This window comes from Astyanax mexicanus, chromosome 1, assembly GCF_023375975.1.
Source record: "Astyanax mexicanus isolate ESR-SI-001 chromosome 1, AstMex3_surface, whole genome shotgun sequence".
Taxonomy (NCBI): Eukaryota; Metazoa; Chordata; class Actinopteri; order Characiformes; family Acestrorhamphidae; genus Astyanax; species Astyanax mexicanus.
In genome coordinates this window covers 62,296,347-62,322,398 of record NC_064408.1, presented here as the reverse complement: position 1 = coordinate 62,322,398, position 26,052 = coordinate 62,296,347, and the positions used below count along the sequence as shown (strand labels likewise).

The window sequence follows — 26,052 nt, the reverse complement described above, 5'->3', positions numbered from 1 at the left end:
TCTTGTTCCTCCTCAGTTTCCTAAAAATGCTCTTAAATTCACTTTTAGATATGTTTAATTTTTTCAAAAATAAATTTGTATGCTATAAAAGTGGGTCGCGACTTAATGACCATCAGTAAATTTGTGTCCCGAGCTGAGAGCCGTTGAGAACCTCTGGTGTAGGAGGAACCACGTGTGCGGGGTCTGTTTGCGGAGGGACCGTTTCTGATGTAGCGCTCTCTCAGTACTGTCAGCGGCGGTGGGAGTTTCATAGAGATTCAGAGAGAGAGAGGTCAGAAAGCTCACACTGACCCCGCCACGACTAACTATCACTATTGTAGATGTGATGTGTATTTATTCAGATCTTTAACTCAGGATTAACAGGATTTCAGCCCTGAATAAAGCAGCAGCCGGTCTCTGGATGAGGAAGTCTGAAGCGACACTAATAAAAACACCAGCGCTTGACTAACACTGCTGTTATAATGACTTTGGTGTGTGATGATGTTTAACAGCTGATTTATAGCGAGCAGGTCAGTTCAGACCGGCTCGGGTATATTAGTTAAAGAGTCTAGTATCTAGACCTGTGTGTGAGAGGGCTAGTATGAGTTTCATGTGTATTCGGCTTTTTAAACCCCAGAGCGGGTCACCTCTGCTGACTCTGAGCAGGACTCTGAGCAGGACTCGGGCGCCGCGGTGGTCTCAGCACCAGCACCAGCAGCAGCAGCTCCCCCCTCAGACCCGCCCGAGGCTGCACTCCGTCTTCTGTCCGAGTTCGGGGGTTCAGACTCGACTCCAGAGAACCAGACACATCTACTCCAGCCCTGAACACCTCCTCCCCCAGACCTCCAGCCGCCTCCCAGCACTAACTCAGCCCGCTAAACTCTTGCACACCTCAGCTGGACTCCGAGCCCTGCCCGCCCCCGTCCTTTGGCTGGTCTTCAAACCCCTCCAGAAGTTGGCAGCTATAATACTGGGAAGGTGAGATACTGTAAATCTATTTAATGGACTATAAATCAATGAACAAACTCTCACAAACCACCCAAAAACACCAAATCACACCCACTATAGTCATTTATCATTTAATACAAGTGTTATTAAATAGCACAAGTGCTACTGCATCTAACAATTTAGAATATCATTGAAAAGTTTTTATTTCAGTAATACTGTATATTACATAGATGTATTACACACAGAGTGATCTATTTTAAGCGTTTATTTCTTTTATTTTTGATAATCATAGCTTACAACCAATGAAGTGTCTCAGAAAATTAGAATATTATTTAAGACCAATTGGTACTTTTGGCAGTGTGGGCAGTGTGCCAAGTCCTGCTGTAAAAACTAAATCTGCATCTCCATTAAAGTTGTCAGCAGAGGAAAACATGAAGTGCTGTAAGATTTTCTGGGAAAACTCTGCACTGACTTTGGACTTGATAAAACACAGTGGACCAACACCGCAAAGCAGATAACATGTCTTTCCAGGCCAATACTGGCCATCAGTAAATTAAGCATTTTATTTAGAAATCAAGGGAGCAGAATCTGAATGAAGAGTGGAGAGAGACACAGTTCAAGCTGCTTGAGGTTGAGTGTGAAGTTTCCACAATCAGTGATGGTTTGGAGACATGTCATCTGCTGGTGTTGCTCCACTGTGCAGTGTAGTATCAGTGCAGATGCAGATTTCATTTTCCAGCAGGACTTGGCACACTGCCCACACTGTAAAAAGTACCAGTTGTTCTTATATAATATTATTTTTTTTGTAGATCACACATAGATCACTCTTTGTGTAATGCATCTATATAATATCAGTTTAATATTTTTAACTGAATTACTGAAATAAAGTAACTTTTCAATGATATTCAAATTTTTTGAGCTGCACTAGTATAATTACTAAGCACCAAATTAAGAGTAGTAAGTAAAGAGGCAACAACGTTAGTAACACAAACATAAACAATACCTTGATATAGCCCACTCTTATTATACATGCACACACACATGCTTATGAACAACTGTTGTTTGAAATCTGTGTGTGTGCAGTATATACACAAACTTTTTGATTTTTTGTTTGATTGTATGTTATGTCATTTGTCATTTTGTCCTCCACTCCCACACTTCACTCCTCGAACCCCACACCTATGACATCAACATATAAAACGTATTGGCAGCTGACTATGTCAGAAAGATTAGTTTATAGTTTTATATTTGTGGGAACTTGCTGGTTCTCCATTCTTCTGTAACTCTTGTGAGAACAGACAGTACCATGAAAGGTTACCCAGGTTCCTCAGGCAGCAGCTGGTGTACAAATCCAGCAGTTTTGGGAGCTGAACCCAAGAAATAAGGTAGACTGTGCGCACCACCCTCTTCAGGGTTTTCGGCTTAAAAGCAGTACAGTTAACATACTGTTTGATGATACAGCCCAACAGAATATTCTCTGTTCACTGTTATTCTCTGTAATTCAGAATCATTCTGCTCTTTACAGCACATTTCTCCCTTTTTTCCTTCTCGTAGAAGTATCAGGAAATGGTGGAAGGCTTTGCCACCCAATAAGAAGCAACTATTCCGAGAGTGGGTGTGGCAGCGTCGATGGCATCTGGTAGCAGCTGGTGCGGGACTGATGCTCATCACCTCGCTCTTTTTATTTACCCATCTGGAAGAGTCTCCAATCACAGGCAGAACCAGATTACTGGTCTTTAGTAAGGAGAGCTTTATGGAACTGGCCCAGCATGCGTCAAATGAGGTAGGGCGGTTCCCTTCACTCCGTCACTCTTAGATTGGAATTAAATGTTTTGTTAAGATCGTAATACTGTGATTTTAACAATCCTGCAGTGATTTAAAAAGGCATCAGTGATGAGGTTTTTTTTTTTTTTAGAAATTGCTAAAATTCTTGTCTATCTCTCTCTTTTTATTCTATCCAGTACATGGAGGAATTTGAGAAATTGTTCATCCCTGTTTCAGACCCCAGGCAACAGGTGGTTGAGCAAGTGGTCCAGCACTTGGTCCGAAGAAACCAAGACATGGATGGGATTAATTATTTGCCCTGGAAAGTGCATGTAGTAGAAAGCCCAGTCGTCAATGCCTTCGTTCTGCCTGTGAGTCGATTCGGAGATTATTAATAGAAGCAACATCACGCCATGGAACCATTTCTCCTCAGATTTAATCCCAAATTATTTTGTCCAGCTACTGTAGATTTATGTCCTGTTATGGCTGCTGGACACCATAACAAGGAAATGAATAGCCAGTAAAGGTCTTTGGGGTCTAAAAAAACATTGCTGATTTATCAGTGATGGTTTATGAGACGAGGAGCACTGTATAATAGGGGTGGGACAATTTATCAATATTACGTTATATCGTTTAGTCTTAGTTTTGTGATGCGTTATCAATATGTGGTGTCAAATATCCATATTATTATTGAAACATAGGCACTCTACTGTAAACTCACTAAGAGTCACCCCCAAGTTTGACTGACTAAAGTTACTCCTTCATTACTCCATTTGGTGGAGCTAATCAAGCGAATAGGGTAAACCTGCGGTGAAGTATATTGTTTTTTAATGTCTGTAAAACTGACACCAATAAATACATAATTTCTGGTATTTGCTTATTTAGGAGTATTTTTTCATGTGTTATCATTTGTGTAGATGCATTTTATCATTTTGATAATTTTTCCAATAATACTCAGTCTTTTAAAATATGGTGCAGATCAAAGTCATAGGATGAGGAAATCTTTAACTGTGCATGCTTAGTTACAAGGATATGAAAAACCTATAGTTTTCTGGTAACTGAATTTATAACTGATTGTTAAAAGCCAAGCCATTTCAGCAGGAATGTGTGTATAGACCTGTCCCATTTTCAGCTTTGTGTCGATAGAATTGATCATTTAAGATTCTGTTTTCATCCAAATTTTATATTTATGAAATGGCTTTAATAAATCAATTCTGTCATACAAAAAACCTTGTTTGTTTTCCATTTTTAACTTTTGACATTTTTTTTATTTTTTATTATTTAACTATTTTGTTATTATGAAATTTCACTATGAATGGACCAAAAGATATGCTCTTTTTATACTAACACAGTGAAAGTTACTTCTGCTGTAAAGCTACCATTTTTTGTGTGACAGTAATAAAGTATCTGACTAACTAGGTAAGCTAACTAATTGTGTGTGTGTGTGTGTGTGTGTGTGTGTGTGTGTGTGTGTACGCACTTGAGACAGGATGGAAAGGTATTTGTGTTTACAGGAATGTTGGAAGCTGTGGCAGACATCCACCAGCTATCCTTTGTACTGGGGCATGAGATGGCCCACGCTTTGATTGGTCATGCTGTAAGTTTCACCCATTCATGTCAATGTATTTACCATCTTTTATTGCTATATGTTAGTATAGAAATATGCAATTGCTTCATTTTAATTCAGATTTTTGCAAACCGTGAGAGCTGTATATGCTTCCTGTAGGCCTGTTTATGCCTCTTGTAGTAGTGTTAAAAAAGATGAATTAGTATTCCATCCTTCCCTTTGCTGTCCTCCTGCCCTTTGGTAAAACAGCCTTCATTGGGTTTAAACTGCCTGTTTATCTCTCTTTGGCCATATTATGTGTGGCTTTCATCTCTATGCTGGGGTTAATTGCAGCAAAATGTGCTCCCCCTTTTAAATGTACATTTTAAGTGCAGTTAAAGTTAAAGGCCAAGTTTAATGTTAGTCTGTGTAGTTTCAGTGATGTTGCATCAGTGCACTGAGGTGAGTCTGAGGGTATGATTTCAATAAGCACTGCACAGTCAGCACTGTAATGTTGCCAAGGTCTCCATGCCTTCTTATGGTATAAAGTAATGGATAGGCTTGGGAGAGTCTTCATCACACTGACAGTAAATGACAAGACATAACAAAGACAGTTGTACTTCCTTGTCCTCTATTTTCACTCAGCAAAAAACAAATAGAGTACATATAAATATAAATATATATAATAAATATAAATAAAGAAATAAAATTTATATTTTCAGTTATTTTCAAGGGTCAAAACTTACATCCACCTAATGACAAATTACGTTCAAACTCTGACTTTGTCCAAACAGAGTATGTGCTTAAATTCCACAAGATATAATGCAATTCATGATTGTTATCGGTTCAAGGTTTTATTTACTATAATGCTGCCACCCTGTCTCATATGGGTGGCACCATGTCTCACAGTTGAAATGAGAAATGTCTGTTTAATACATTTTAGTGATGCATCACTCTCTTAATAGTGGCTATAGACATTTCAGTACTTGCTCCCTTTAGTCCAGTCACAGTGAAGGTCCACACATTGTCTAGAAACTTTTTTTCATATTTTTTCAGGTGCTTAAAAGGTATTTTTTGCCTCTCTGATATGTTTTTCCATCATTTGTTTGGAGCTTGCTTGTTTCTGGTCAGTTTCAGTTTACCCACTAACACATCTCAGAAAGCTTAGGACTGAGGAGACCAACAGGAGTGCAGTGTATGAAATAACTAGGGTGTCTATGCTGCATCCCCTTAAACCCCTTGTTAAAAAAATAGGTTAGTGATAAGCCAAACTGTAACTTTTAAAAGTTATTTCATCAGTTTCTAAAATCCTTTTGACTGTTTAAAGGGACAGTAAGCATTATGTTTATAAACTTGTAAGGGATGCGACAACAGGCCTATGCCTTGTCCTCCTAATGCGTATTCCGTCTAACCGGTACTTTTAGATGAGACTTAGGTGAGACACTAATTTAAACTAATCTGACTCCATTTATAATTATCAACTAGGTAAAGATTAACTGTTAACTATTAATAGTAGCACATCTACTAAGATTAGAGTCTATCTAATAAAACTAGGTCTTGTTAAATAGTTCAGTGATAGGAGATATGGGCATAAAAGCTAGACACCAATACTACATAACATGTGAGAACAGCCTGATACCTGGGTTGAGATGTTCAGCGGTCCAGAACTTAGTCTACACTAGCGGTTACAGAACATAACACTCAATCTTATCTATTTCCCTCAGAGGTTAGAGTGTGGCATAGCCAACAAAACTACATAACATGTGAAAACAGCCCGGCACCTAGGTTGAGATGTTCAGCGGTCCAGAACTTAATCTAAATTAATAGTTACAGGACATAACACTCAAACTTCATATTCCCCTCAGCGGTTAAGAGCTTAGTATAGCACCCAGTGAAACTCACTATATAACTATGAAAGTCTAGGAACTTAATGAATCTCAGACTACAGACCTCTTTGGCTCCTAGGCTTACTAGGAAAAAGACTCAACAAAGTAATTGCTACAGATTAACAGTTAGTGGTTTATTGTGACCTTAATTGACATATGTAACAATGTAACAATATTCCTAAAGTAATCTAAAGACAGATCTAAAGATAACAGTTAAGAATAGTGCACAGTACATTTGAAATACAATGTTGTATGGTATATTTGAAGTGATGGTTACATGCAGAGCATGGGAGGTCTCATACTACCAGACAAACTCAGCGAGTAGGTCTTTGTGCTTTCCTTAAATATCCAACCAGAACATTACACCTCAAATTTACATTGAGATTGGAATTTGGCACTATTTACCGACTATCACCACCATTTGTTCATCATGGCCTTTGATCATCACGGGGCAATCCTAAACCCATCAGGAGCAGGAAGGGGAGTGTCTCTCCAGAATGGAGACATTTCTCCCAAAGTTCAGAGATGTTTTATTAAGGTTATCTTTAACATTTCTTCATTGAGACCATTGTACTTCTCACACTGAGACCATTAAAATGATACCAAACACAAAGACATTCACATTTCATATTAACAAGATACATTTCAGATCCAGCATTTAAAAAGATTCTTCAGCTCAGTAGACATCCTCAAGCAAGATGGTCAGTTGCCCTTTGGCCCCATCTTCAAGCAAGAGGTGTCAACTGCCCTTTTGGCCAGGCTTCATGATTTCATTTGATTAACAACACAATGCCCGAGGTGAGGAGCGGAGGTGTGCAAAGACAATTAGGGTACCCCATGGAATAACCTTACAAACTGCTGATCCAATTTTCTATATTCAATACTTTTAAAATGGTGTCTGATATAAATATATTAAATATTGTAAAAAAAAACAAAACAAATAACACTTTTTTATTTAGGACATTTAATATATTTACATCAGACACCATTTTAAAAAGAGTTTAAAAAGCATTTGCTTACCCCAGCTAATAAAGCACAATTATCCAGCCACTAATTAATAAATGAACAAAAGAACAGACATATAAAAATGTTTATAACACCTATGTTACCCAGGAGAATTTGCGTACATGAGCTTAACTGAATGTGCCCCCAGCAACAACTGCAACTAAACCAAACTGTGAAGGACTGTGAAGGCCTTGTGGCCCTCCCTTCTTTGTGTAATTGATTTGGTCACATAGGAAGGCTTTCAGCCTTAAAGTACCAAATAAAAGCCCTGCTTCAGCATTTTAATGGAGTTCAAGTCAGGACTTTAATTAAGCTACTCCAGATCTTTAGTTTTGTTTATTTTGAATCATTATTTTAGCACTGCAGTTGCTGGTGTGCTTTATATTGTTATTTTGCTGCATCACTCTAATGTCGCTAATGAAAATCAGAGAGCATCATTTATAGTTCACATCAATTGTGGCAAGTTGATCAGGTGTGTCCTGAAGCAGTACACCGTCCCCACACCATGACACTACCACAGTTATTAGTTCTTATATTGAAATTATTCCTATTGTGTCAGCTTTGCACTTGATTCATTGAGACTCTGTCTTATAAAAAAGTTCCTGTTCCTCTTGGGGGTGTTTTTTTGGCATATGTGATACAAGTCTTTATTTTCCTTTTGGTTAGCATTAGTTTTTGCTTTTCAGCTTAATCATGGATAACATTTTTGACCTGCGTTTTTATAGTGACGTCTGCCACTGCATCTTATTGCATCTCTAATGATCAGAAATGCTGTTTTGTTTAAGTGAGTAAGGCTTGCAGTTCTCTGTATGTTAATCTAGGATACATGTCACAAGACAGCTTGAGGTTTAATGGTTTAAAGGGGGCATATTATGCAAAACTTATTTTTTGTGTGCTTATGCATTTCCATTTCAGTCTTGACTATACTCCACTATAAACACTCCAAGTATGAATAAAAACATCAATCCTTTCCTTCACCTTAAAAAGTTTGGTGTCAGCAATCATATGCTTCTATGAGCTGATTGGATGGCTGCATAGAACCACCTTGGCACCACCCTTCACTCATCAACCCCCACCAGAGCCCCACCCACTAGTTGAAGATCTGCTGTTTTGTATATTTTGATTGAAAACCTCAGCAGACTTCGTCAGAGGGAGGCATCTTTACCTACTGTCATTGGCAAGTCAGTAAAATAATGAGTTTTGTGATACTATCGCTGTTAAGCATGGGCTTGTTCGCATTTTGCCATTTAGTACAAGCGAACCCTCGTGTGGTGTTAAACACAGAGTGACCAGCAATATCTTATTTGCATTAAAATGACCGAGCCCTTAAACGGCTCAATGCTGAAAGGGTCTAATCCGGACAAGAATAGAGCTGTAAAAATTCTTTATGTGAGAGTGATTTTGTGTAAAGAACATGTTCTGTACAGCCGAGGCAGCTATTCTCAAATGTTTAGACCTCCCTCCACACATCATACATCATCTATTTCGCCAATGGTTCTCCACCAATTGTTTGGAACTTGTTTGGCCTGCTTTTGCAGTCTGCAAGCTAACACAATAGGATTAGTGTTTTAGGTCAATACAGTATACCTACTTTACCTATTACCTAGTTCAGAAAGCATGAGACTGAGGAAAACAACAGAAGTGTAGTTTATAGTGAACTAGAGTGTTGCATCCCCATGAACCCTAGATCAATTATTAGCTGTTAATCCTAATGAAGACTATTGTGAATGAATTGGTAGCAAGTTGACTTAGCACATCCTGTGGAGTAAAGCCACAGGGCTTTACTGTAATTGCTATGAAACTAAGTGTTAGTTTACATACAGGGTCTAACAGGTTAAGCAGTAAACAAAAACAAATGTAAAGTTAACGATCATCTGGATTACAATATAGGAATGCTTCAAGTACAACCAATGGCTTTGAGAGATACTGGTTCACTAGAAGCTATATTAGCCTTATAAATCCAGCACAAAACTAAAGAAGCAAACTAAACATGTCTTGGCTGATGTAATACAGCTGAGGGATGTGTGTAAATTAGTTTTTTGAATGACATTATAAATAACAGGTAATAATTTGCATATTGTCATTTTGACGGAGGTTTTCAGTCTGATATAATGAATGCGCTTTTCTAAAGTCGGAAATCTCTCTCTCTGCTCTTTGTCTCTGGCTCTGTCATACTGTCTCTCATAGTGTCTCTCACTCTCTCTTCCATTTTCACACATAAAGAGCTAGTCCTCCGTATTCACAAGCCTCTTAAAGATCCTCATTATCCTAAACGATTGTGCAGCTGTCACATTCCTAGCTTTGCTTAAAACACAATACCCTGTGTCAAATGTTACCATTATTCTGTAAAAATAAAAAAAACCTATTACTCTTCTCATGCCTGCCATCCCTTTATAGCCTTGTCAGTCATATTAAGGCTGCGGCTTCCAGATCCCTATCTTTCTGTATTGAATGTTTACCTCTAGGCTGTGTGTTTGAGGGGCTCTATAACTATGGAGTTTGGAGAAAGACTGGATGTTTATGAGATGAGTGTCATGTTTGTGTGCCCTGAGACGCAGAGGAGAATGAACGAGCGAAGTGCACTTTAAGGGCTCTATGACAGCCGGGCTGCTGGGAGGGATATGGAGTCATATTATAGCAACAGCGAGCGAGCGGCACGTTAGCTTTCTGAAAAGACGGGCTGTTTTGAGCGGGGTTGTTTTTGATTTGATTGCTCCGGGAGGTAATATAAAGTTTCGATGCCATCTGCATTGCGGCAGATTTTGCTAATGCGGCTTACTGAGCTGTTTGCAGGCGAGGCGGTGACTCTTGGGATGTCACTTGGCTTGGTTTTCACAGTGGTATTTTGAGTCAGGTGGTGATCAATAATTTATTTTTATCTATGTTTATTTGAAATTGTTTAGTGTGTTGTGTGTTTTTTTTTTTTTGTGTTGCTGTTGTTTTGGTAAGTGCTCACGCATAATTGGCCTGTCAAAAATGGGTGATAAACAATAAAAAATAACATGCGCCGTAATTTCTCTTTACAACCACAAAATACAAACAAATTAGAGTACTTGAATGATGAAACGAGCCGAGATAATAAAAGCAAAGCTACGAAGCTCTGGCTCTCGCACTGAATATTAAAATAATGAGCTTTGTGAGTGTGATCTATGTAATACTAATTTACTCTCTCTCTTTTTTTTCTCTCATTCTCTCCCTTTCTTTGTCTCGCATCTCTCTGTCCATTTTTTTCTCTTTTTGTCACATTCACAAATGTATTTTTTCTGTATCTTTGTCTCTCTTACTTTTCTTTTTGTTTAATTTGTCCTCACTCTCTCAATGTCTTTCTGTCTCTCTCATGTGCATTCTCACTTTTTTGCACTCTTTCTATATGTCCCATTCTCTAACGGATGCTCTTATTTTCTCTCTCTTGTTCTCTCTTTACATTCTCTCTCTCTCTCTCATATTTGCAGGCTGAACAGGCCAGTTTGTCTCATGTGGTGGATTTGTTGTCTCTGATCCTGTTGACGGCGATATGGGCCATCTGTCCTCGAGACAGCCTTGCTGTGCTGGGCCAATGGATACAAAGTAAACTGGTCCAGGTGAGAGAAATCTGAGGATTAAAGCCATAGTTTGACAAAATACCAAAAGATTAAGAATATGCATGTTCTTTAAATGGAATCAGCCTGAATTTTGTCTAAAAAAATGTGTCCATGTTTTAAGATACCAGAGATAACCTATGGGGCCAGAAAACATGTTAGAAAAGCCTATTTGAGAGTAACAGTTTAAGGGAAATATATAGCTTACAGTGAGCATAATGCATATTTAGTATTGCTAATGGCCTTTTTGTGTCAGACTTCAGACACTAAACTTGTGAATTTTTTTCATCACCAAAGACCAAAAGCACTTCAGGTCTGTAATGAAAAGTAAAGTTATAGCTATATTTTTGTAGATACATCCAAAATCTTACTCTTAAAAGCTTGGAATTCATCCCATTCACCAAGGCATGCTGTATTCTTTTGTAAACCATACACATGAACAATGTACTTGTTGAGAATTAAATTAAAGTCAGACATGCAAACTCTATGAAACTTGGTGGGGTTCTTTTTAGTAAGCCAACACTGACTGCATATTGATTCTAAAGTTTCAGACAATTGCCTTTTAAAAGTGAATTATAAATCCACAATGAAATAGAATTCTTGTGGCATACGCTTTTCTCCTGCAGTTGACAGAGTGTTCACTCCTGTTGTGACGTCTGCAGTAAAATTACAATTCTCCATTCAGTACTGAAATTAAAAATGACCCGGAGATGGTTGTATAGTTGTATTTTAGCACATTTAAATAACAACAGTAAGTCACTGGTTGTTTTAATTGTAGTTTTAATTGCAATCTAACTCACTGCAGACTGTATTGAACTCTTTGTTCCACTTAACTAGATACTTGCTCTCCCCTGCCAGTTTCCTTGATTTTATTCTTTTGTTCTTTTTTTCATTCACTTCTCTTTATGTCTCTGCCACTTTCCCATGAACCTCTCCTTCCCACTGTCTTTTTCTGAGGATCTTTAACGGTTCTGGCAGTCAGTCAGCCAAAACATCTAAAGTTTATGTCTTGACTTTCATACTGAGGTTACAGTGCTGTAGGTAGCTGACCTACACCTATAGGTATATGTAATTTTGTACAACTATATTAGTATCCGATAGTATCGTCAAATATGTAAATGTTGTTAGTACTTTTGTCCATTTGTATAGAAAATCACATACAGTCATACAGTGTCAGAAACCATATACACAAGTTCATTTAAGGCTACGTAGGAGCAAGCCATTCAGTTTGTATAATGCTAATATGTGTGCTAAGCTTCTGTTAATTTGTGGATGGATACAGTAGCATCACACGTCTCCAGAGAAAATGATCAAATAAACAAGCAGTAAGCAATATGGAAATTGTTGTACATTTGTGCTAAACTGTTTGTGAGTTTGTTTTGGTATTTTGACAATGTACTGAGTGATTGGTTTGTTTGTCTCTGTTTTAGTTTATGTTTAACCGACCCTACAGCAGAAAGCTGGAATCAGAGGCTGACCAGGTTGGATTGCAACTGGCTGCTAAGGTACTGCTGACCACACACGAACTCATCAATCATAAAAGTGTTCTAAATGACATTAAATTAGTAAAAAAAAAAAAAAAAAAAAAAAAATTACTGTTTTTTCAGTGCAGTGGGTGGGGCCAAGTTACTGTTTCATTGGTTTATGAGCTTGTTCATTGGCTGGTTAATGGTCTAATAATTATGTGCAACACAACGTTATAAAAAAAAAGCAGGCAAGCAGGGTCTGAGAAGGTTAATGAATTTTGCCAGTTTTTGTAAAGACATTTAACCAAGAATAACAAACAGTGTAGTAGTATTTATTTTCAAAAGTATAAACCGAAAGCTACCAAAGTTTGCGGAGAAACAGAACGACTATAGTCTGTAATTATAGAACTACAGTGTGTTCACGTATGCCTCAGTATAGCTGATGAGGTGGTGTTAATGTTAAACAGCAAATAATGAGTAATGGTAAGAAAAGCATGACCTGCAGAAAAGGCAGGGGCTAAAACCCATTTGATAAAAATTCATGAACAACATGAATAAACAAGGTCTACTGCTTATTGCTCTGGTTTGTAGATTGTGCTCATGCTAAATGTAATATCCACAGTGTCCATTAGATGGCAGTGTTCACACACACAAATGTGGCTTTACAGAGCGCAGTATTTGCTGGTTCAGAGACTTTAGTGTGCCATCTAGACCCGTGTTGCCATCATATCTTTCATTCTAAGCAGACCTCCTTAAGAATGAAATGGTCAGCTTTGCTGTCAGCGGGCACCTCCTGTGCCTATATCTAGTCACATCCCTTACCATCAAGAGCACCCACATGTTTCCTGGGTAACAGAGGGAGAGTAGTCAGGGTACTTATTGAGTGAGAAGGTCTGCAGGCAGCTACAGAACTCCTTAATACAGATGTGTGGGCTGACAGAAAGCCAAAAGCAACAAGGAACAGACTGAGAGCCAAGGTTAATGCAGTCTGTAGTGAATGTGTTGGATTATAAACAGCACTGGACAAAGCCTTCAGTCTTATCAAAGAGAGCTTGGCTAAACTGTAGCATTACGTTGAAGGATTTCTACAGAAAATGGGATTTTGACCTATTTGTTCTTTACTACAGCAAGTCTCAAGTATAGTTCAGAGACGGTACAAGTCTTAAGTATAGTCCAGAGACAGCACAGTCAACTGAGATTGCACTTGATATAACACAGTGGATCAACACGAGCAGATGACATGATTCTCCAAACCATCACTGATCATTAGTATATTTTGCATTTAATATGGAAATCAAAGAATCAGAGTGTGGAGGAAGAGTGGAGAGACGCACAGTTCAAGCTGCTTGAGGTCTAGTGTGAAGTTTCCACAATCAGTAAGGGTTTGGAGAGACATGTCATCTGCTGGTGTTGATCCACTGTGGGTTTTTTTTAAGTCCAAAGTAGGTGCAGTGTTTTAACCAAAAATCTTACAGCACTACATGCTGTAAGCACTGAATTACTGAAATAAAGTAACTTTTCAGTGATATTCTATTTGAGATGCACCTGTAATTAATATATAACAGTTTGGAAAAGGTTATAAAGCCATTTCTAAAGTTTAAGTCATTGCAACACCTTTTCACACAGGGCCATGTGGGTTTGGATATTTTTTCTCCTTCAATAATTAAAACCTTCATTTATCAACTGCATTTTTTGTTTACTTGTGTTGCCTTGGACTAATATTTGGACTAAAAAAAAAAAAAAAAAAGAAATCAAACACCTTTTCAAACACCTTTTCACATTACTGTACATCATGTCCTTAAAAAACAAAACAAATGAAAGTAAGCTTTGAGAATATAAAATAAATAAATAAATAATATAATTGTCTATCTGTCTGTCACTCTGGTCCCTAGGCATGTGCAGATGTGAGGTCTGGACCTGTGTTTTGGCAGCAGATGGAATTAGCTGAGCAACTGAAAGGAGAACCCACCATACCAGAGTGGCTGTCTACCCACCCCTCCCACCGCAACCGCATCACACACCTCGACCGCTTGATCCCAGAGGTAATACACATACAGTGGCAAGAAAAAGTGTGTTAACCCTTTAAAATTCTGCATGAATTTGCCATGAAATGTGATCTGATCTCCCGTCATTGACTAATGTAATATGTCTGAAATTATAACACACAGCAAAATATGATCTTACAGATATGTGAACCCTTGGAATCTCAGTCTTGCACTTCCTGTAGCTGTGAATCAAACTTGCAAATGGTTATTAACCCATTTTTCATGGTATAGCAGCTTTAGCCATCAGGCTATAGCATCTAAGATCTGGGCTCTGATGTGATCAATCCAAAAGGCGGATTTTGTTGTTCTTAAAGGCATTCTTTTGTGGACTTGCTCCAATATTGGGTCATTGTCCTGTTGCATTACCCAACTACTACAGTGTTTAAGATGACACACAGGCACTTTCACATTAGCCTGTAAAATATTTTGATACACAATTCATCTTTCCCTTAATGATTGAAACCCTAATGCATCAAAGCCATCCCTCCACCTTATTTTCAGTTGTTTTAATGGTGATGTGTAGTGCCTTTTTGTGCTAGATGTAGTGCAGCAATAGTTCAGTTCTCATAAAACATTTCGCCAGTAATATTGTGGAACATCAGTGTGCTCTTAAGTAAACTTTCACAAATTTCAGGTGGCTTCCTTCATAATGTTCTCCATAGGCATCATTAAGACAGGCTGTCACTTGGGGTTATTTCTTTACCTCGCTGGTGAGTCTCCGTGCTTTTGGAGTCATTTTGACTGGGTGCCCATTTCTTGAAAGAGTAGCGACAGTCCCAAATTGTCTAAATTTTTAGACAGTTTGTCTTACATTAGACGGGTAAATTTCTAAAGTATTTGAAATCCCTTTCCAACTCTTTTCAGCTTTATATAATTCAAGGATTTTGATTTGAAGATCCTCTGAAAGCTCCTTTTTTTCATGTAGTATGTCTCACATACATGCATATTTTTTGTGAAAATTTGAGTGGTTTCTATCAGTCAAACTGGTTCTAGTCCACACCTCCAAACTCACAAGACTACAGGTGTGCTAACACTTGACTTTAATTAGCATTTTTGTTGTCATTAACACAAGGCTTTAAACCATGAGTTTTTTATGGTAAATAAAGAAATTAATGATCATTGTTTATTTTAGGCACATTATATATTTTTTCAGCACCTTTAACTTGATGAAGATCAGATCAGATTGACCATGAAATTCCAAAAATTCACACTTGTGCCTGTCTGTAAAATTACACAGCTCTGGCCCCTTATTGTGTTAGTCTTCATGCACTTACACAGATGTAACACAGAAACACAGATGAGTCCTCCAAACCTAAATTGCATCTCAGATCTTTGTTAAATAGTGTCTCATTAACAGTTTATTTGTTATAAAACAGACTGTCATGACATAATAATTATCATTACTGTAACAAAGCCTGTAGAAATCAGATCAGTTGCTAGAAGATCCCTCTTTGTTTACTTCAAGACCTTCCTTTGCTAAAGCGCTAGAGGACTCACTGGAGTCCACAGTTAAACAGCTAGCATGTAATCCTTATACAAAGGTGCTGTTGCTTTTTATGGATAATGAAATACAGGAACATAACTCACAGACATGATGTTCTCATTTTGGAAGCTTTTGGTGCGAGGAGGAGCAGTCAGAACGGCAGTGCACTGAGCTCCCAGTCCTGTCTGTGATTTCCAGACTAGACCCACCCTAACAAGACGTCTAGAGACTGCCCTGCTGCTCCTGCAGCCGTTAGTGTTCAAATGCACACTCACATGTACACACATACATGTTCGTGCGCATGCACACACACACAAAGGCAAAAGGGGGGAATATTGGCTGGTGGCTGTTGGGTTGCTGAACAGTAGCTAATGCAGGAGAAATGGTTGATTGACAGGCGTGAGGTAATTATTTACTCTTAATTAGTGGTGGGCAACATGACTATTTTGTTGTTATGATAGATTACACATATATTTTATATTGATGTATATTCTATGCTGAATATATTGTCAGCAATTTTAGAACTGAAAGGTAGACTGCACATAACATCAAATGGTGCAGGGTAAATAAAAAAAACGATACAGATACTGGTACATTTTGTTCATTTTAGCATATTTGCATATTTTATACAAGAGTACAAAATACGTACTTTGATATTATGTCTTAAGTAACAATTTAATAAACTTAATTCATAAAACATACTAACACAATTACTGTAGCAACAAAATGTGTTGTTAAAAGTAATGTTTATAACTCTTAGCCTATTTGAACAATTGTAAAGTTTAATGCTACTGGCCATTTCCCCTCATTGGCATTATTTGATACATAACACAACACTGTCTTGCACAAAAAAGCACCAAACACAGTAAAAGAGTTGGTAAGAAATTGAGTTTTTTTTTTTTATTAAACCCCCACCCACAGAAAATGCAAACAAAAACATTAAGGCCAGCCCTGTCCAATAAAAAAAAAAGCTTTGGCCCTGTAAATCAGAGTAAACTCAGCAGCATACAGGTTGTCAAGTCACTTACATTATTCTGCAGAGAAGAAGGATTCTTGAAGACCTCAGGCATTTCTGTGGGTCTGAGGTCCCAATGATCTACATTTTGGAAGGACAGTTGTACAAATAGACAATGTTAGGAACTGTAGGCTGTCCTCACAGAATTGGCCATCCTCTAAAATCTATCTGAAAGCAAGGTATAAATGATTAAGAAAATGGAAAAAAAAACATCAAACAAAATGTAAAAAACTGTAAATATGCATTGTCTTAGCTAAGCTCAATGTTTATAACTTCAGGTATGAAACATCTTATGAAAATATCACAATTTAAAACACCCAGTAATGCTACTAGGGAAAGTTTGAAGAGATGTAGTGGCTGGCTTTACATGTGTTGGAAGAGACATGCAAGAATACAATGGTCCAAATCACACAGGCAGGTTAACACCTTAATGGTTAAATAAGAAATGTAAAACTTTGGGGCTGGCCTAGCCAATGTCCCAGCCTCATAAATATTATAGTTGATTGTCATTGACATTAATTAAGGACACACAATAGTGTTTCTTAAAAAAAAAACAAGATAGCAAGGCTAGCATGGTTTAGTTGTTTGTGCAGGATTGTGTGAAAGCACAAGTGGATGCTGAGGTCTCACCATTTCACAATTTGCTCATGTCATAATATGCTCTCCTCTTTGTTTTAATAAACTGAAGACTAAAAGATTTTTTTTGTATTGGACGTTTTGCATGGTTCAACACATTCCCTGCTTTGCCTGAAATCTCCTCAATTTTCATAGATGCTTCTTCTTTACTCTGCTGATAATTTGATGTTTATGTGCTTTGTGTGTGTGTGTGTGTGCATGTAGATGAAGAGCTCAGTTTGACACACTGCAGGCTAAGAGAAAGCTGGCGAGTGAGTGTGGAGGACACTCATTTACTGGAACATGCACAGTCCTCTCTGCCGTCACACACCACCGGCTCCACAAAATGGCTGTTTAATATACGATGCAAAGTGGTGGAGGTGGCTGTTGCTGTGTGTGCCTCTGTGTGTGTGTGTGTGTGTGTGTGTGTGTGTTTTAGTGACTCACGGGGGCTAACTTAACCTTCAGCATGAACTCGTAACAGTGAGTGAAAGAGTCCTGCCTGCACCCTGGCACTGAGGTGCCTCAAACACAGGGGGAACAGATGGTAAAGACGTTAATTGTCCATCAAGCCTGTGTGTGTGTGTGTCTCTGTGTGTGTGTGTTTGTGTGTGTTCATTTGCAATCTTAGTGCACCTATATTACTCCTTAGGGAAGGTGCTTTCAAGTGTCCTGTTAGAGGACCCAACCCCAGCAAGAGAGATGCCTCCTCTGTGCCCAATCTTAATGATTATTACCAAAACTAATGGTCAAACTAGTGTTTCTACTGTTGCTCATTTCATCGTTCTCTACCACAAGGTTACTTTGTTCATAAAAAGGTAGTTTCCAAGCCCGACACTGCATCCAGAAGAATATTCAAAATGAGTATGCACTATGCGAGTGCTAAATTGGGTATACATTTTTTTGTAATTTATTGTATTGTATTTCTACTAATAAGACTTTTGTGATCCCTACTGTCTTTAAGAAGATAAAATTTCAGATAAATGATGATATTGGATGAAAACGTTTTGGAGTAACTAAGAATAACATCTGTGTAGTTTAAATAAAGGGGCATCAAATTTTTTTTGTTCGTAAATTTAAGGGGCCCTATTTTAGCGATCTATAGGCGAGGTACACTTGCAATGAGTGTGTGTGTGGCACACCGTCTGACGGCTGACTGTTGTCTGGGTTCTAATCAGTCAGTGGTGTACCTGTGTTTTCCGTTGCCAAGATAGAAATAGGCCAATAATGTATCTAAACACACCGCACTTCCAGACCACCATGCCCCTCTACCTAGAAATATTTATAAGGGTCTTTGCTATTTAAATAGCAAAGGCGCAAAGGGTGAAAATAGACTGTTGACTGGATATAAGATAGCAATGGGCATAACAACATGCCTTGCACAGGGTGTAAGATAGGGCCCTAGGTCTGTAAACATCAACAACAGATATTTGATTCATTATGTATTGAAATTTGATCATTTATCTGGAATTATTTGGACAATATTAAGAAAAACAAAAAGTATACACTACAGTCCACTGGGCAGCAGAAATATTGGGACACCACCCAGGACTAATGCCAATCCAGACCACAACTACAAACACACATTACATAACTTATGGTTTGAGACATCTTCTAGATCTTCAGAATATTTTGAACATTTTAAGGACATGTGACATTAGTAAAAAGCAAATCTGTAATTTTTTGACTTTTCAAATGTATAATTTGTATACAGAGTTACTTTCTAGTGTCCTGTAACCTAACTACATCTAAAAAGATGTAGTAATTAAAAGTGTTCTTTACTAAAGACTTGCCAAAAATGGCAAAAATGGCACCAAATTGTATCAAAAGTTTCTGCTTTTGTTATAAGTCGATGAATCATCTATTTTTGGTAAGAGTGTAGAGAGATGCATTCTCCACGTCCTTCTTGATAACCATTATCCCAGCTAACGAAAGAACAGCAACAGAAACTCTAAAAACGTGAGTAGCTGTGGTAATGTGAGCTCCCAGCAGTTGGTTCACGTGTGGAAGGCCGCAGTGCTGTGTGAGAATAGGTTTGAGTGGCAGTTTCAGCTCGCCTATGGAGCAGTCAAGTGGAAGACTGTTCTGAAACACTGTGTGTGTCAGTCAGAGAGAGAGAGAGACAAAACGTGAGTAATCTTACTAAATATTACCACCACAGGGTTCCTCTGTGGCTTGATTGCAGTTCTGAGTTCTGTAGCTGGATAAATGGAGATCCCATCTCTCTCCCTGTCTCTCTTTCTCTCTCTTGTTCTTTCTTTTTTATTTAGTACTGCAGGGAGGGGATTGGTGCAGCCCCAAATTATGTTTTAACCCAAAAATAAAGAGTGAAAGACACCAGATTCTGGTTAGCATACCATATTTTTTGCACTGTAAGGTGCACCAGATTATAAGGGGCACTATCAATAAACGTCTATTTTCTGGTCTTTTTTCATACATAGGGTGCACCTGATTATAAGGCACGTTTTAAGCAGCACTTGTTATTAGCAGGGGTGTCCCCATGTTTCCCTTTTAATTCAGCCACTGGGGGGCGAGACCTGTAAATCTAAGCTAAGTAAAGTAAACAAGACTGTAATTCTTAAAACAAACAAACAAAAAAAACATTTTCAAAAAATTTAGACAAGTGAAACAAGTCCTGGATATTAAGCTACACAGATTTCTCTCCTGAAAACTGTTTATTTGGGTGAGTAAAGCGCTTCTGTTTATTTGCAGTAAGCTTAGATTTCCAGATTTCCACTAAGGATGGAGCATTAGCATTAACTGCTGCCAAGCAGCGCTACACTGAGGAACCCTGAGTGTTCCGGTAAACCAGGGCAATGTTAGATAGTTGTTTGTCTCACTTAGCTTGTTTTAAGACTGTAAATGCGCAGACTACAGGCAGATAATACTCACCTTTGAACGGCCGAATGGCTAGCGCGGTTAGCTGCTAATGCCAATACTGCTGGAGAACTAAACTGAAACTCCTGTATAATGCTGCATCTCAGCAGAGTGGCTTTACTGCTCCTTAAAACCTGACTGGTAGAATTCATACACAAGGTGCACCGGAATTAAAAGGCGCACAACAATTTTGGGGAAAATTAAAGTATTTTATGTGCGCCTTATAATGCAAAAATATGGTAATCTGTTTCTTTTAGTTTCCTGATAGCTTTTACATTCTCTTACTAATACCAATATGTGGGTTAAATATAATACTAAATTATCACAAAGAACTTCACAAAACCCAAGAACAATGTTATTGTTATTGGGAAACATTAATGTTTTACATTATTTTAAGTTGGAGCAATGCCATAGTTCTTCATTTGTACATTAAAATGATCTGTGCAATGCCGAATTCACATTTAAATCACTACCATTTTTTAGGCTGAATTGTAAACTTGTTCATTCATAGTTCTGTTATTGACTAATCTACAAGTATTTAAGTGTGTGCACAATCTTAGATTGCTCTTTAAATAACTGGATGACACACAAAAGATATGCCGCTCTACTATGTTCCCTTGGGTAATTGTTGCCAATAAGCTTTGGACAAGCAGCTCTTTCATCAAGTGTCTTTTGCATTTATTTATCTGTTCAGAGCTGTGAGATCCCTCTAATGGCCTGATCTTCAAACATCCACGCGCTCCTTAAATCCGTCCCTCTCCCAGGCTAATGAAAAGAGTCTGTGTCAAGAGCTGTATCTGATATGTTCCTTTGGGGAGATTGCTCTGAATAAGGATTTGACCAGAAAAAGCTCCTCTGTTCAGCGATGCTCTGCAGGCCCACAGATCAATGTTTGACTTAATGTTTTGTAACATTTTACACAGACCTCTGTGGCTTGTGTGATGGGGCTATGCCAGCTGATGATACAATGTTGGAATAAATCTTTATTTGTACAGCGATACGCATTTCTGATTATATTGCATGTACTGTAATATCAGTACATCCAGACCTGAAACACGATCGAATACATTTTATTTTAAATAAAGCTATGATGTGATAATCACAAAATGGCAAAGTAACAAACCAAACTGTGTTTTAAATAAGTTAGAATGTTATAATAATGTAGCTCTGGGGCTCACGCACACGTAAGCTCCACTCCACTTGTCCGCATTCCAACTTTATTTGAATTGCAGTGCTGTGTGTAGCTGTTCTTAATAAACATTGTTCTTAAATAACAGTATTGCAGTGTTAATTCAGTTACTTTTAATGCTTTACTTACTAAAAAATGTCAGGTTTAAATCAGGCCCGGGTCGGGTCGGATTTTTTGGGCCTGATCTAAACTCTGCTCACTTGACAAAAATGATCAGATTTAGACACCTTTGACTTTGGCTGTATAAACATAGCCAAAGACACACAGTTATTAATGTAAATAATCAAAAGCTAGTTAGGGAGCTAGTGTTAGCTAGCCCCCCTTTTTAAGTGTCTGAATTTGTGGCACTGATCTCTACTTAATGGCATTTGTGCCCCCTAAATTATTTGTGCCAGCTAAGTAAACATTTTCTGGTACAAACCTTTTTTTTAACTAGATACTCTGGAGAGAAACATCTGCTAAATGTTGTAAGTTAAAATTTAGCTATAAAATAAAACAAAGAGCAATGAAATTATCATCATTAGGTATTTCTTTCTAAATTGCCAGCATTTTTTTTATTTAGCATTTTAGTTTTTGGTTTGAATTCAGCAGCAACAGAGTAGGTACCTAGTTAACATCTGATTACCTCGCGATGCATGTATTTTCCTGATACATAAACTGCAGTTAATCATATTCACTTTTAGGAAACATTCGAAAATGTACGTTATTATTATTTTTTTACTGTTCTTTTTATTTCTGTTACTGCACCACTGATGATGGGCTCATGCTTGTTTCCCTGCTGTTCTTTATAAAGCCCTTGTATGTTGGCTTCTGTCCTCTGATCTAAAGCGAGGTCAGAGGGTAGAGATCACACTGAATTAGATCAGTCTCCACAAAGACTGGGTGCAGCTACCTTTGTGCACAGACTGAATACCAATAATTCTGCTCTCTAGTTCTCTTTTTTTTTTTTTTTGTAAATCCATTCTTCATCTATCCATCTGGTATTAACATTTAAAGAGCTCTGGCATCTGGTTGTAAGGTCAAAGATCATGTCCTCCATTTGCATATCTACCTGTGTGTTGTTTCTGCAGGCCCTGGAGCTCCGCTCAAAGTGTGAATGCCCCCACCTTCCTGCTGTCGATCCTCGTGCCGTCTTCTCTAAGACTGTGCAGAAGCTGCTGGAAGACGCCAAGAAGCAAGAAAGTGAGGAGAACCAAGAGAGGGAAAGAGCTTTAGTACCTCTTCCACAAGTGTCCACAATTCCACCACATGGAGGACAGCCTCAGTTGGGTGGAGCACTGGCTGCATCTGCTCTGCTGCAGATGGATGGTCTGGCCCTAAAAGGAGTTTAACAAATATTATCCATTGATTTGGACATTGTACATTGAAATAAAGGTGAAAAACAACCAGAGCTGCTTCTAAAATCTGTAGTTTATTGTCTATAATTTGCTTAATGTTCGATCATAATTATGGTGTTCCATTTCTTTCTTGCTTCATTTTTTTTTCACAATGACAAAACAAAACATATGGTAATATTTACTGTAGCTATACTGTATAGCTATACTGCTATACAAGTATTAGTGAGTTCAGGTAATGATATTGAATGGTTAGTTCTGGATCTCAAACACCTCTTCAGCTCTTTATATATTGGGTATTGGATGGAGCTCCATCACTCCAGAGAACACAGATCTGCTGCTCCACATCCCAGTGCTGGGGGCATTATACCTCTCAAATCCATGCCTGCCACTGGGCATGCGTTTATATATGGGTGCTCTAGAGTATTCTATGGAGATTATATGAGCTGTATGTGCACAACTGAATAATACCCTGTATTAGCAGGTGCTGCTTAAAGTTGAGAATAAGAAATGGAAGGAGTTATTTAGTTTTCTTCATTGTAGTAAAAAAAAAAAAAGAAAAAGAAAAGGGTTTCAATCAAACTGTCAGCACTTTCCTTTTAGCCTAGCCTAATGCCCTTTACTTCCTGTTAAATCACATATCAAAAACATGTCATAAGTGCAGACAGGTTATAAAACCCAAGTCAGAATAGATCCACTGCACTAGACATCAGTGACCGAGTCTTTCTCAGTTTTTTGTTGTTTGTATTTAGGAATGTAAAAAAAGACAAGCATCTGAGGTAGAGTCTATCTGAGGTATTATATTCCATATAAAAGTCTGAACAAAGGGCACGCTCGTCCTGAGAATAAGGGAGCGATCGTAAACAAGGATTTGATTAGCTTTAATGTTACAATTACCATAATGGCTCCATGCAGACACATTTATCATTTACTTAGCCGGAATAGTCATTTGTCTTGTAGCAGGTACCATCTGAACTTGATGGTAGAAAAAATATATATTTTTATATAGCGTTGTAGTTTTATACTTCAAGTAATTCTTCTGTAGTTCTATACGTTTCTGTCTATGCAAAGATGTTTGATTTTATGTTTGCTGTGATTATACCACATCTACATTTAATTAGACTGTTCGATCCTATCCTTAAAGCAATATTTATAAGCCAGACGGGTAATATAAAATTATTTAAAATTTAAAATTGTTGAAAATCTGGTGTAATATCCTTTCTGAGAAATGAACCCTAAATAACTGGGAGCTGTATAACATAAGCATAGCTGTAGTGAAGGTATAGATCCTGTTTCTTCTCCTCATGGCTTTAAGTAGCATTTTTGAGAGTCCCTTTTAGATGCTCTATAATTTTTAATTTGTTTTTTACATTTAACTACATGCACTGAATGGCCACTTCAATAACACCACCTCCATGTTTCCATATTTGCTGTCCATGGTACCAGCTAAGCTGAGTATATAGGTGCACTTTGTGGTTCTATAATTACAGATTGTAGTTCTGTATCTGTTTCTCTTCATACTTCATCATTATCCTACTTTCAACCTGTTCTTTAATGGTAAGGACCCCACAGGACCACCACAGAGCAGCTTTTATTTGGGTGGTGGGTTATTCTCAGCACTTGCAGTGATATGGTAGGGGTATATTAGGTTGTGTTGTTCTGGTACGAGTGGATCACATACAGCAGCGCTGCTGGAGTTTTTAAACACTGTGTTCACTCACTGTCCACTCTATTATACACTCCTACCTCCTACTCCCATTCCTAATGAATGTAGAAACAAGGAGGGAGTTTCAATGAATGTGATAGAATTCGCTCAATCTAACCGTAAATTTAAGCCAGACCCAGTGCTTAAATCACCAGGTTGTTTTCTCTGACACTGAAAGTGTTTTTTTAAAACAATCTCTGCTTATCTGCAGTACACTTTCAAAGTAAAAGTATGTGTGGAAATTAAATTTTAAGTTCTTTTGAAATTAAATAAATTTGTGTTATGTCTATGTTAAGATTATAAAGTGAATATGAATTAAAAGATTGTTATCATTGTTCCATGTTTTGAATGCTTTATTTTATCCTTTTCTCATTAAAGATAAGAGTCATTGAATTACTATGACTAAGCTTAGCTCGTTTTCTGTTCACACGTACAAATGACCTGCCTAACCAGCTAATGTCTGTTTCTATATAAGTGCTATGGAATGACTTGTTGGGAACCAGTAAACCATTTTTTTTTGGGAAAAGCAAATTTGCCTGGGTGCGGTGTTTTGCTCATTTATTAAAGATGATGTTTCTTCTTTTCTCATGTCTGGCAGACGGGTACGTCTCATCAGGGACTTCAGTGCTAGTGTCTGCCTACTCACGTAGTTCTGGTCTCACAGCTCTACTCTGCACTGCTTGGCCTATCTGTGTGTGTGTGTGCACATGGGTGTTTGGCTTGAAATTGGCAGCGTTGTTGCTTAAGCGCTTCCCTTTCTTTCCGAACACGTTAATTTAGCCGCCATGCTCCTTGGGCTGGCTGGTCCCACGGGGGAACTGAAGCAGAAACTCATTACCAACTGTAAGATTGCATAAGGAACATCAAGCTGCTGGCCATCACCCGCTGAGCCAATTAAAAGCGCTCTCAACCTGTAGCTCAGAGTCTAGTCTACATGGTGAGCTAAGGGCCAGAGAATATCTAGAAAATCCAGCAGAGGTTCCTTTGATAGAACTGGCTGTGTAACACTGCACACAAATGTTGTCTGGCAGGGCACACAGGCGGTACAGTGCTCTACAGTGAGGAAGTGGTCTAACCATTCATTTGTTACAGTGTAATGAAAAACAATCACTTTATTCCAAAATATCTTAAACTTAACAAATACAGACTGTTGACAAAAAATAGAGTATATACTTCAATTACAACATTTTAAATTACTAATATACCAACAAATATCTTTTTTGTGATTTCCTCATTTTCAAAATGACTCAATCCCTTAAAAAATTACCACTCTCAAGAACAGAAGTTTAATTTGGTTTTTGAAAGCACCCATAGATGTTAACAGAACCATAACAAGCAGCTATTAGGCGGATTTAAAAGGACTTAGATTCTCAGCTCCTTCTAGACAGTTAATGGTGTTGCAAATTTAAAGCTAAAGGCAAAGAGCAAACGCTACCTGGGCATAAAAGGAGGTTGCTGTACGCGACTGCTGTCCGGTACCTGAAACAAAAGTTGGGGAAAATCCCCGGCTGACAGATGAGGAACTTGTACAGGACTTATCAGAGGGGGGTACTCAGGTTTCGGCCCAAACAATAAGACAAGCACTGTGAGATGAAGGCCTCCGTGCCAAAACTCTCT

General features: G+C 38.1%; 1 protein-coding gene across 2 annotated transcripts; it reads left to right on the top strand.

The window, feature by feature from the left end:
• The first annotated feature begins 195 nt into the window (after window positions 1–195).
• On the top strand, window positions 196–24,966 carry oma1 (OMA1 zinc metallopeptidase). 2 transcript variants are annotated; one of them, XM_007260655.4, is made up of 8 exons: window positions 196–957; window positions 2,482–2,710; window positions 2,889–3,062; window positions 4,181–4,288; window positions 10,581–10,709; window positions 12,137–12,211; window positions 14,065–14,214; window positions 22,467–24,966. In XM_007260655.4, exons 1-8 carry the CDS (start codon window positions 581–583, stop codon window positions 22,725–22,727), a joined length of 1,503 nt encoding a protein of 500 aa, XP_007260717.3. In that variant the 5' UTR covers window positions 196–580; the 3' UTR covers window positions 22,728–24,966. The 2 variants fall into 2 exon arrangements, with proteins under 2 accessions (XP_007260717.3, XP_007260718.3); XM_007260656.4 differs by lacking the exon at window positions 2,889–3,062.
• The last annotated feature ends 1,086 nt before the right edge of the window (window positions 24,967–26,052 follow it).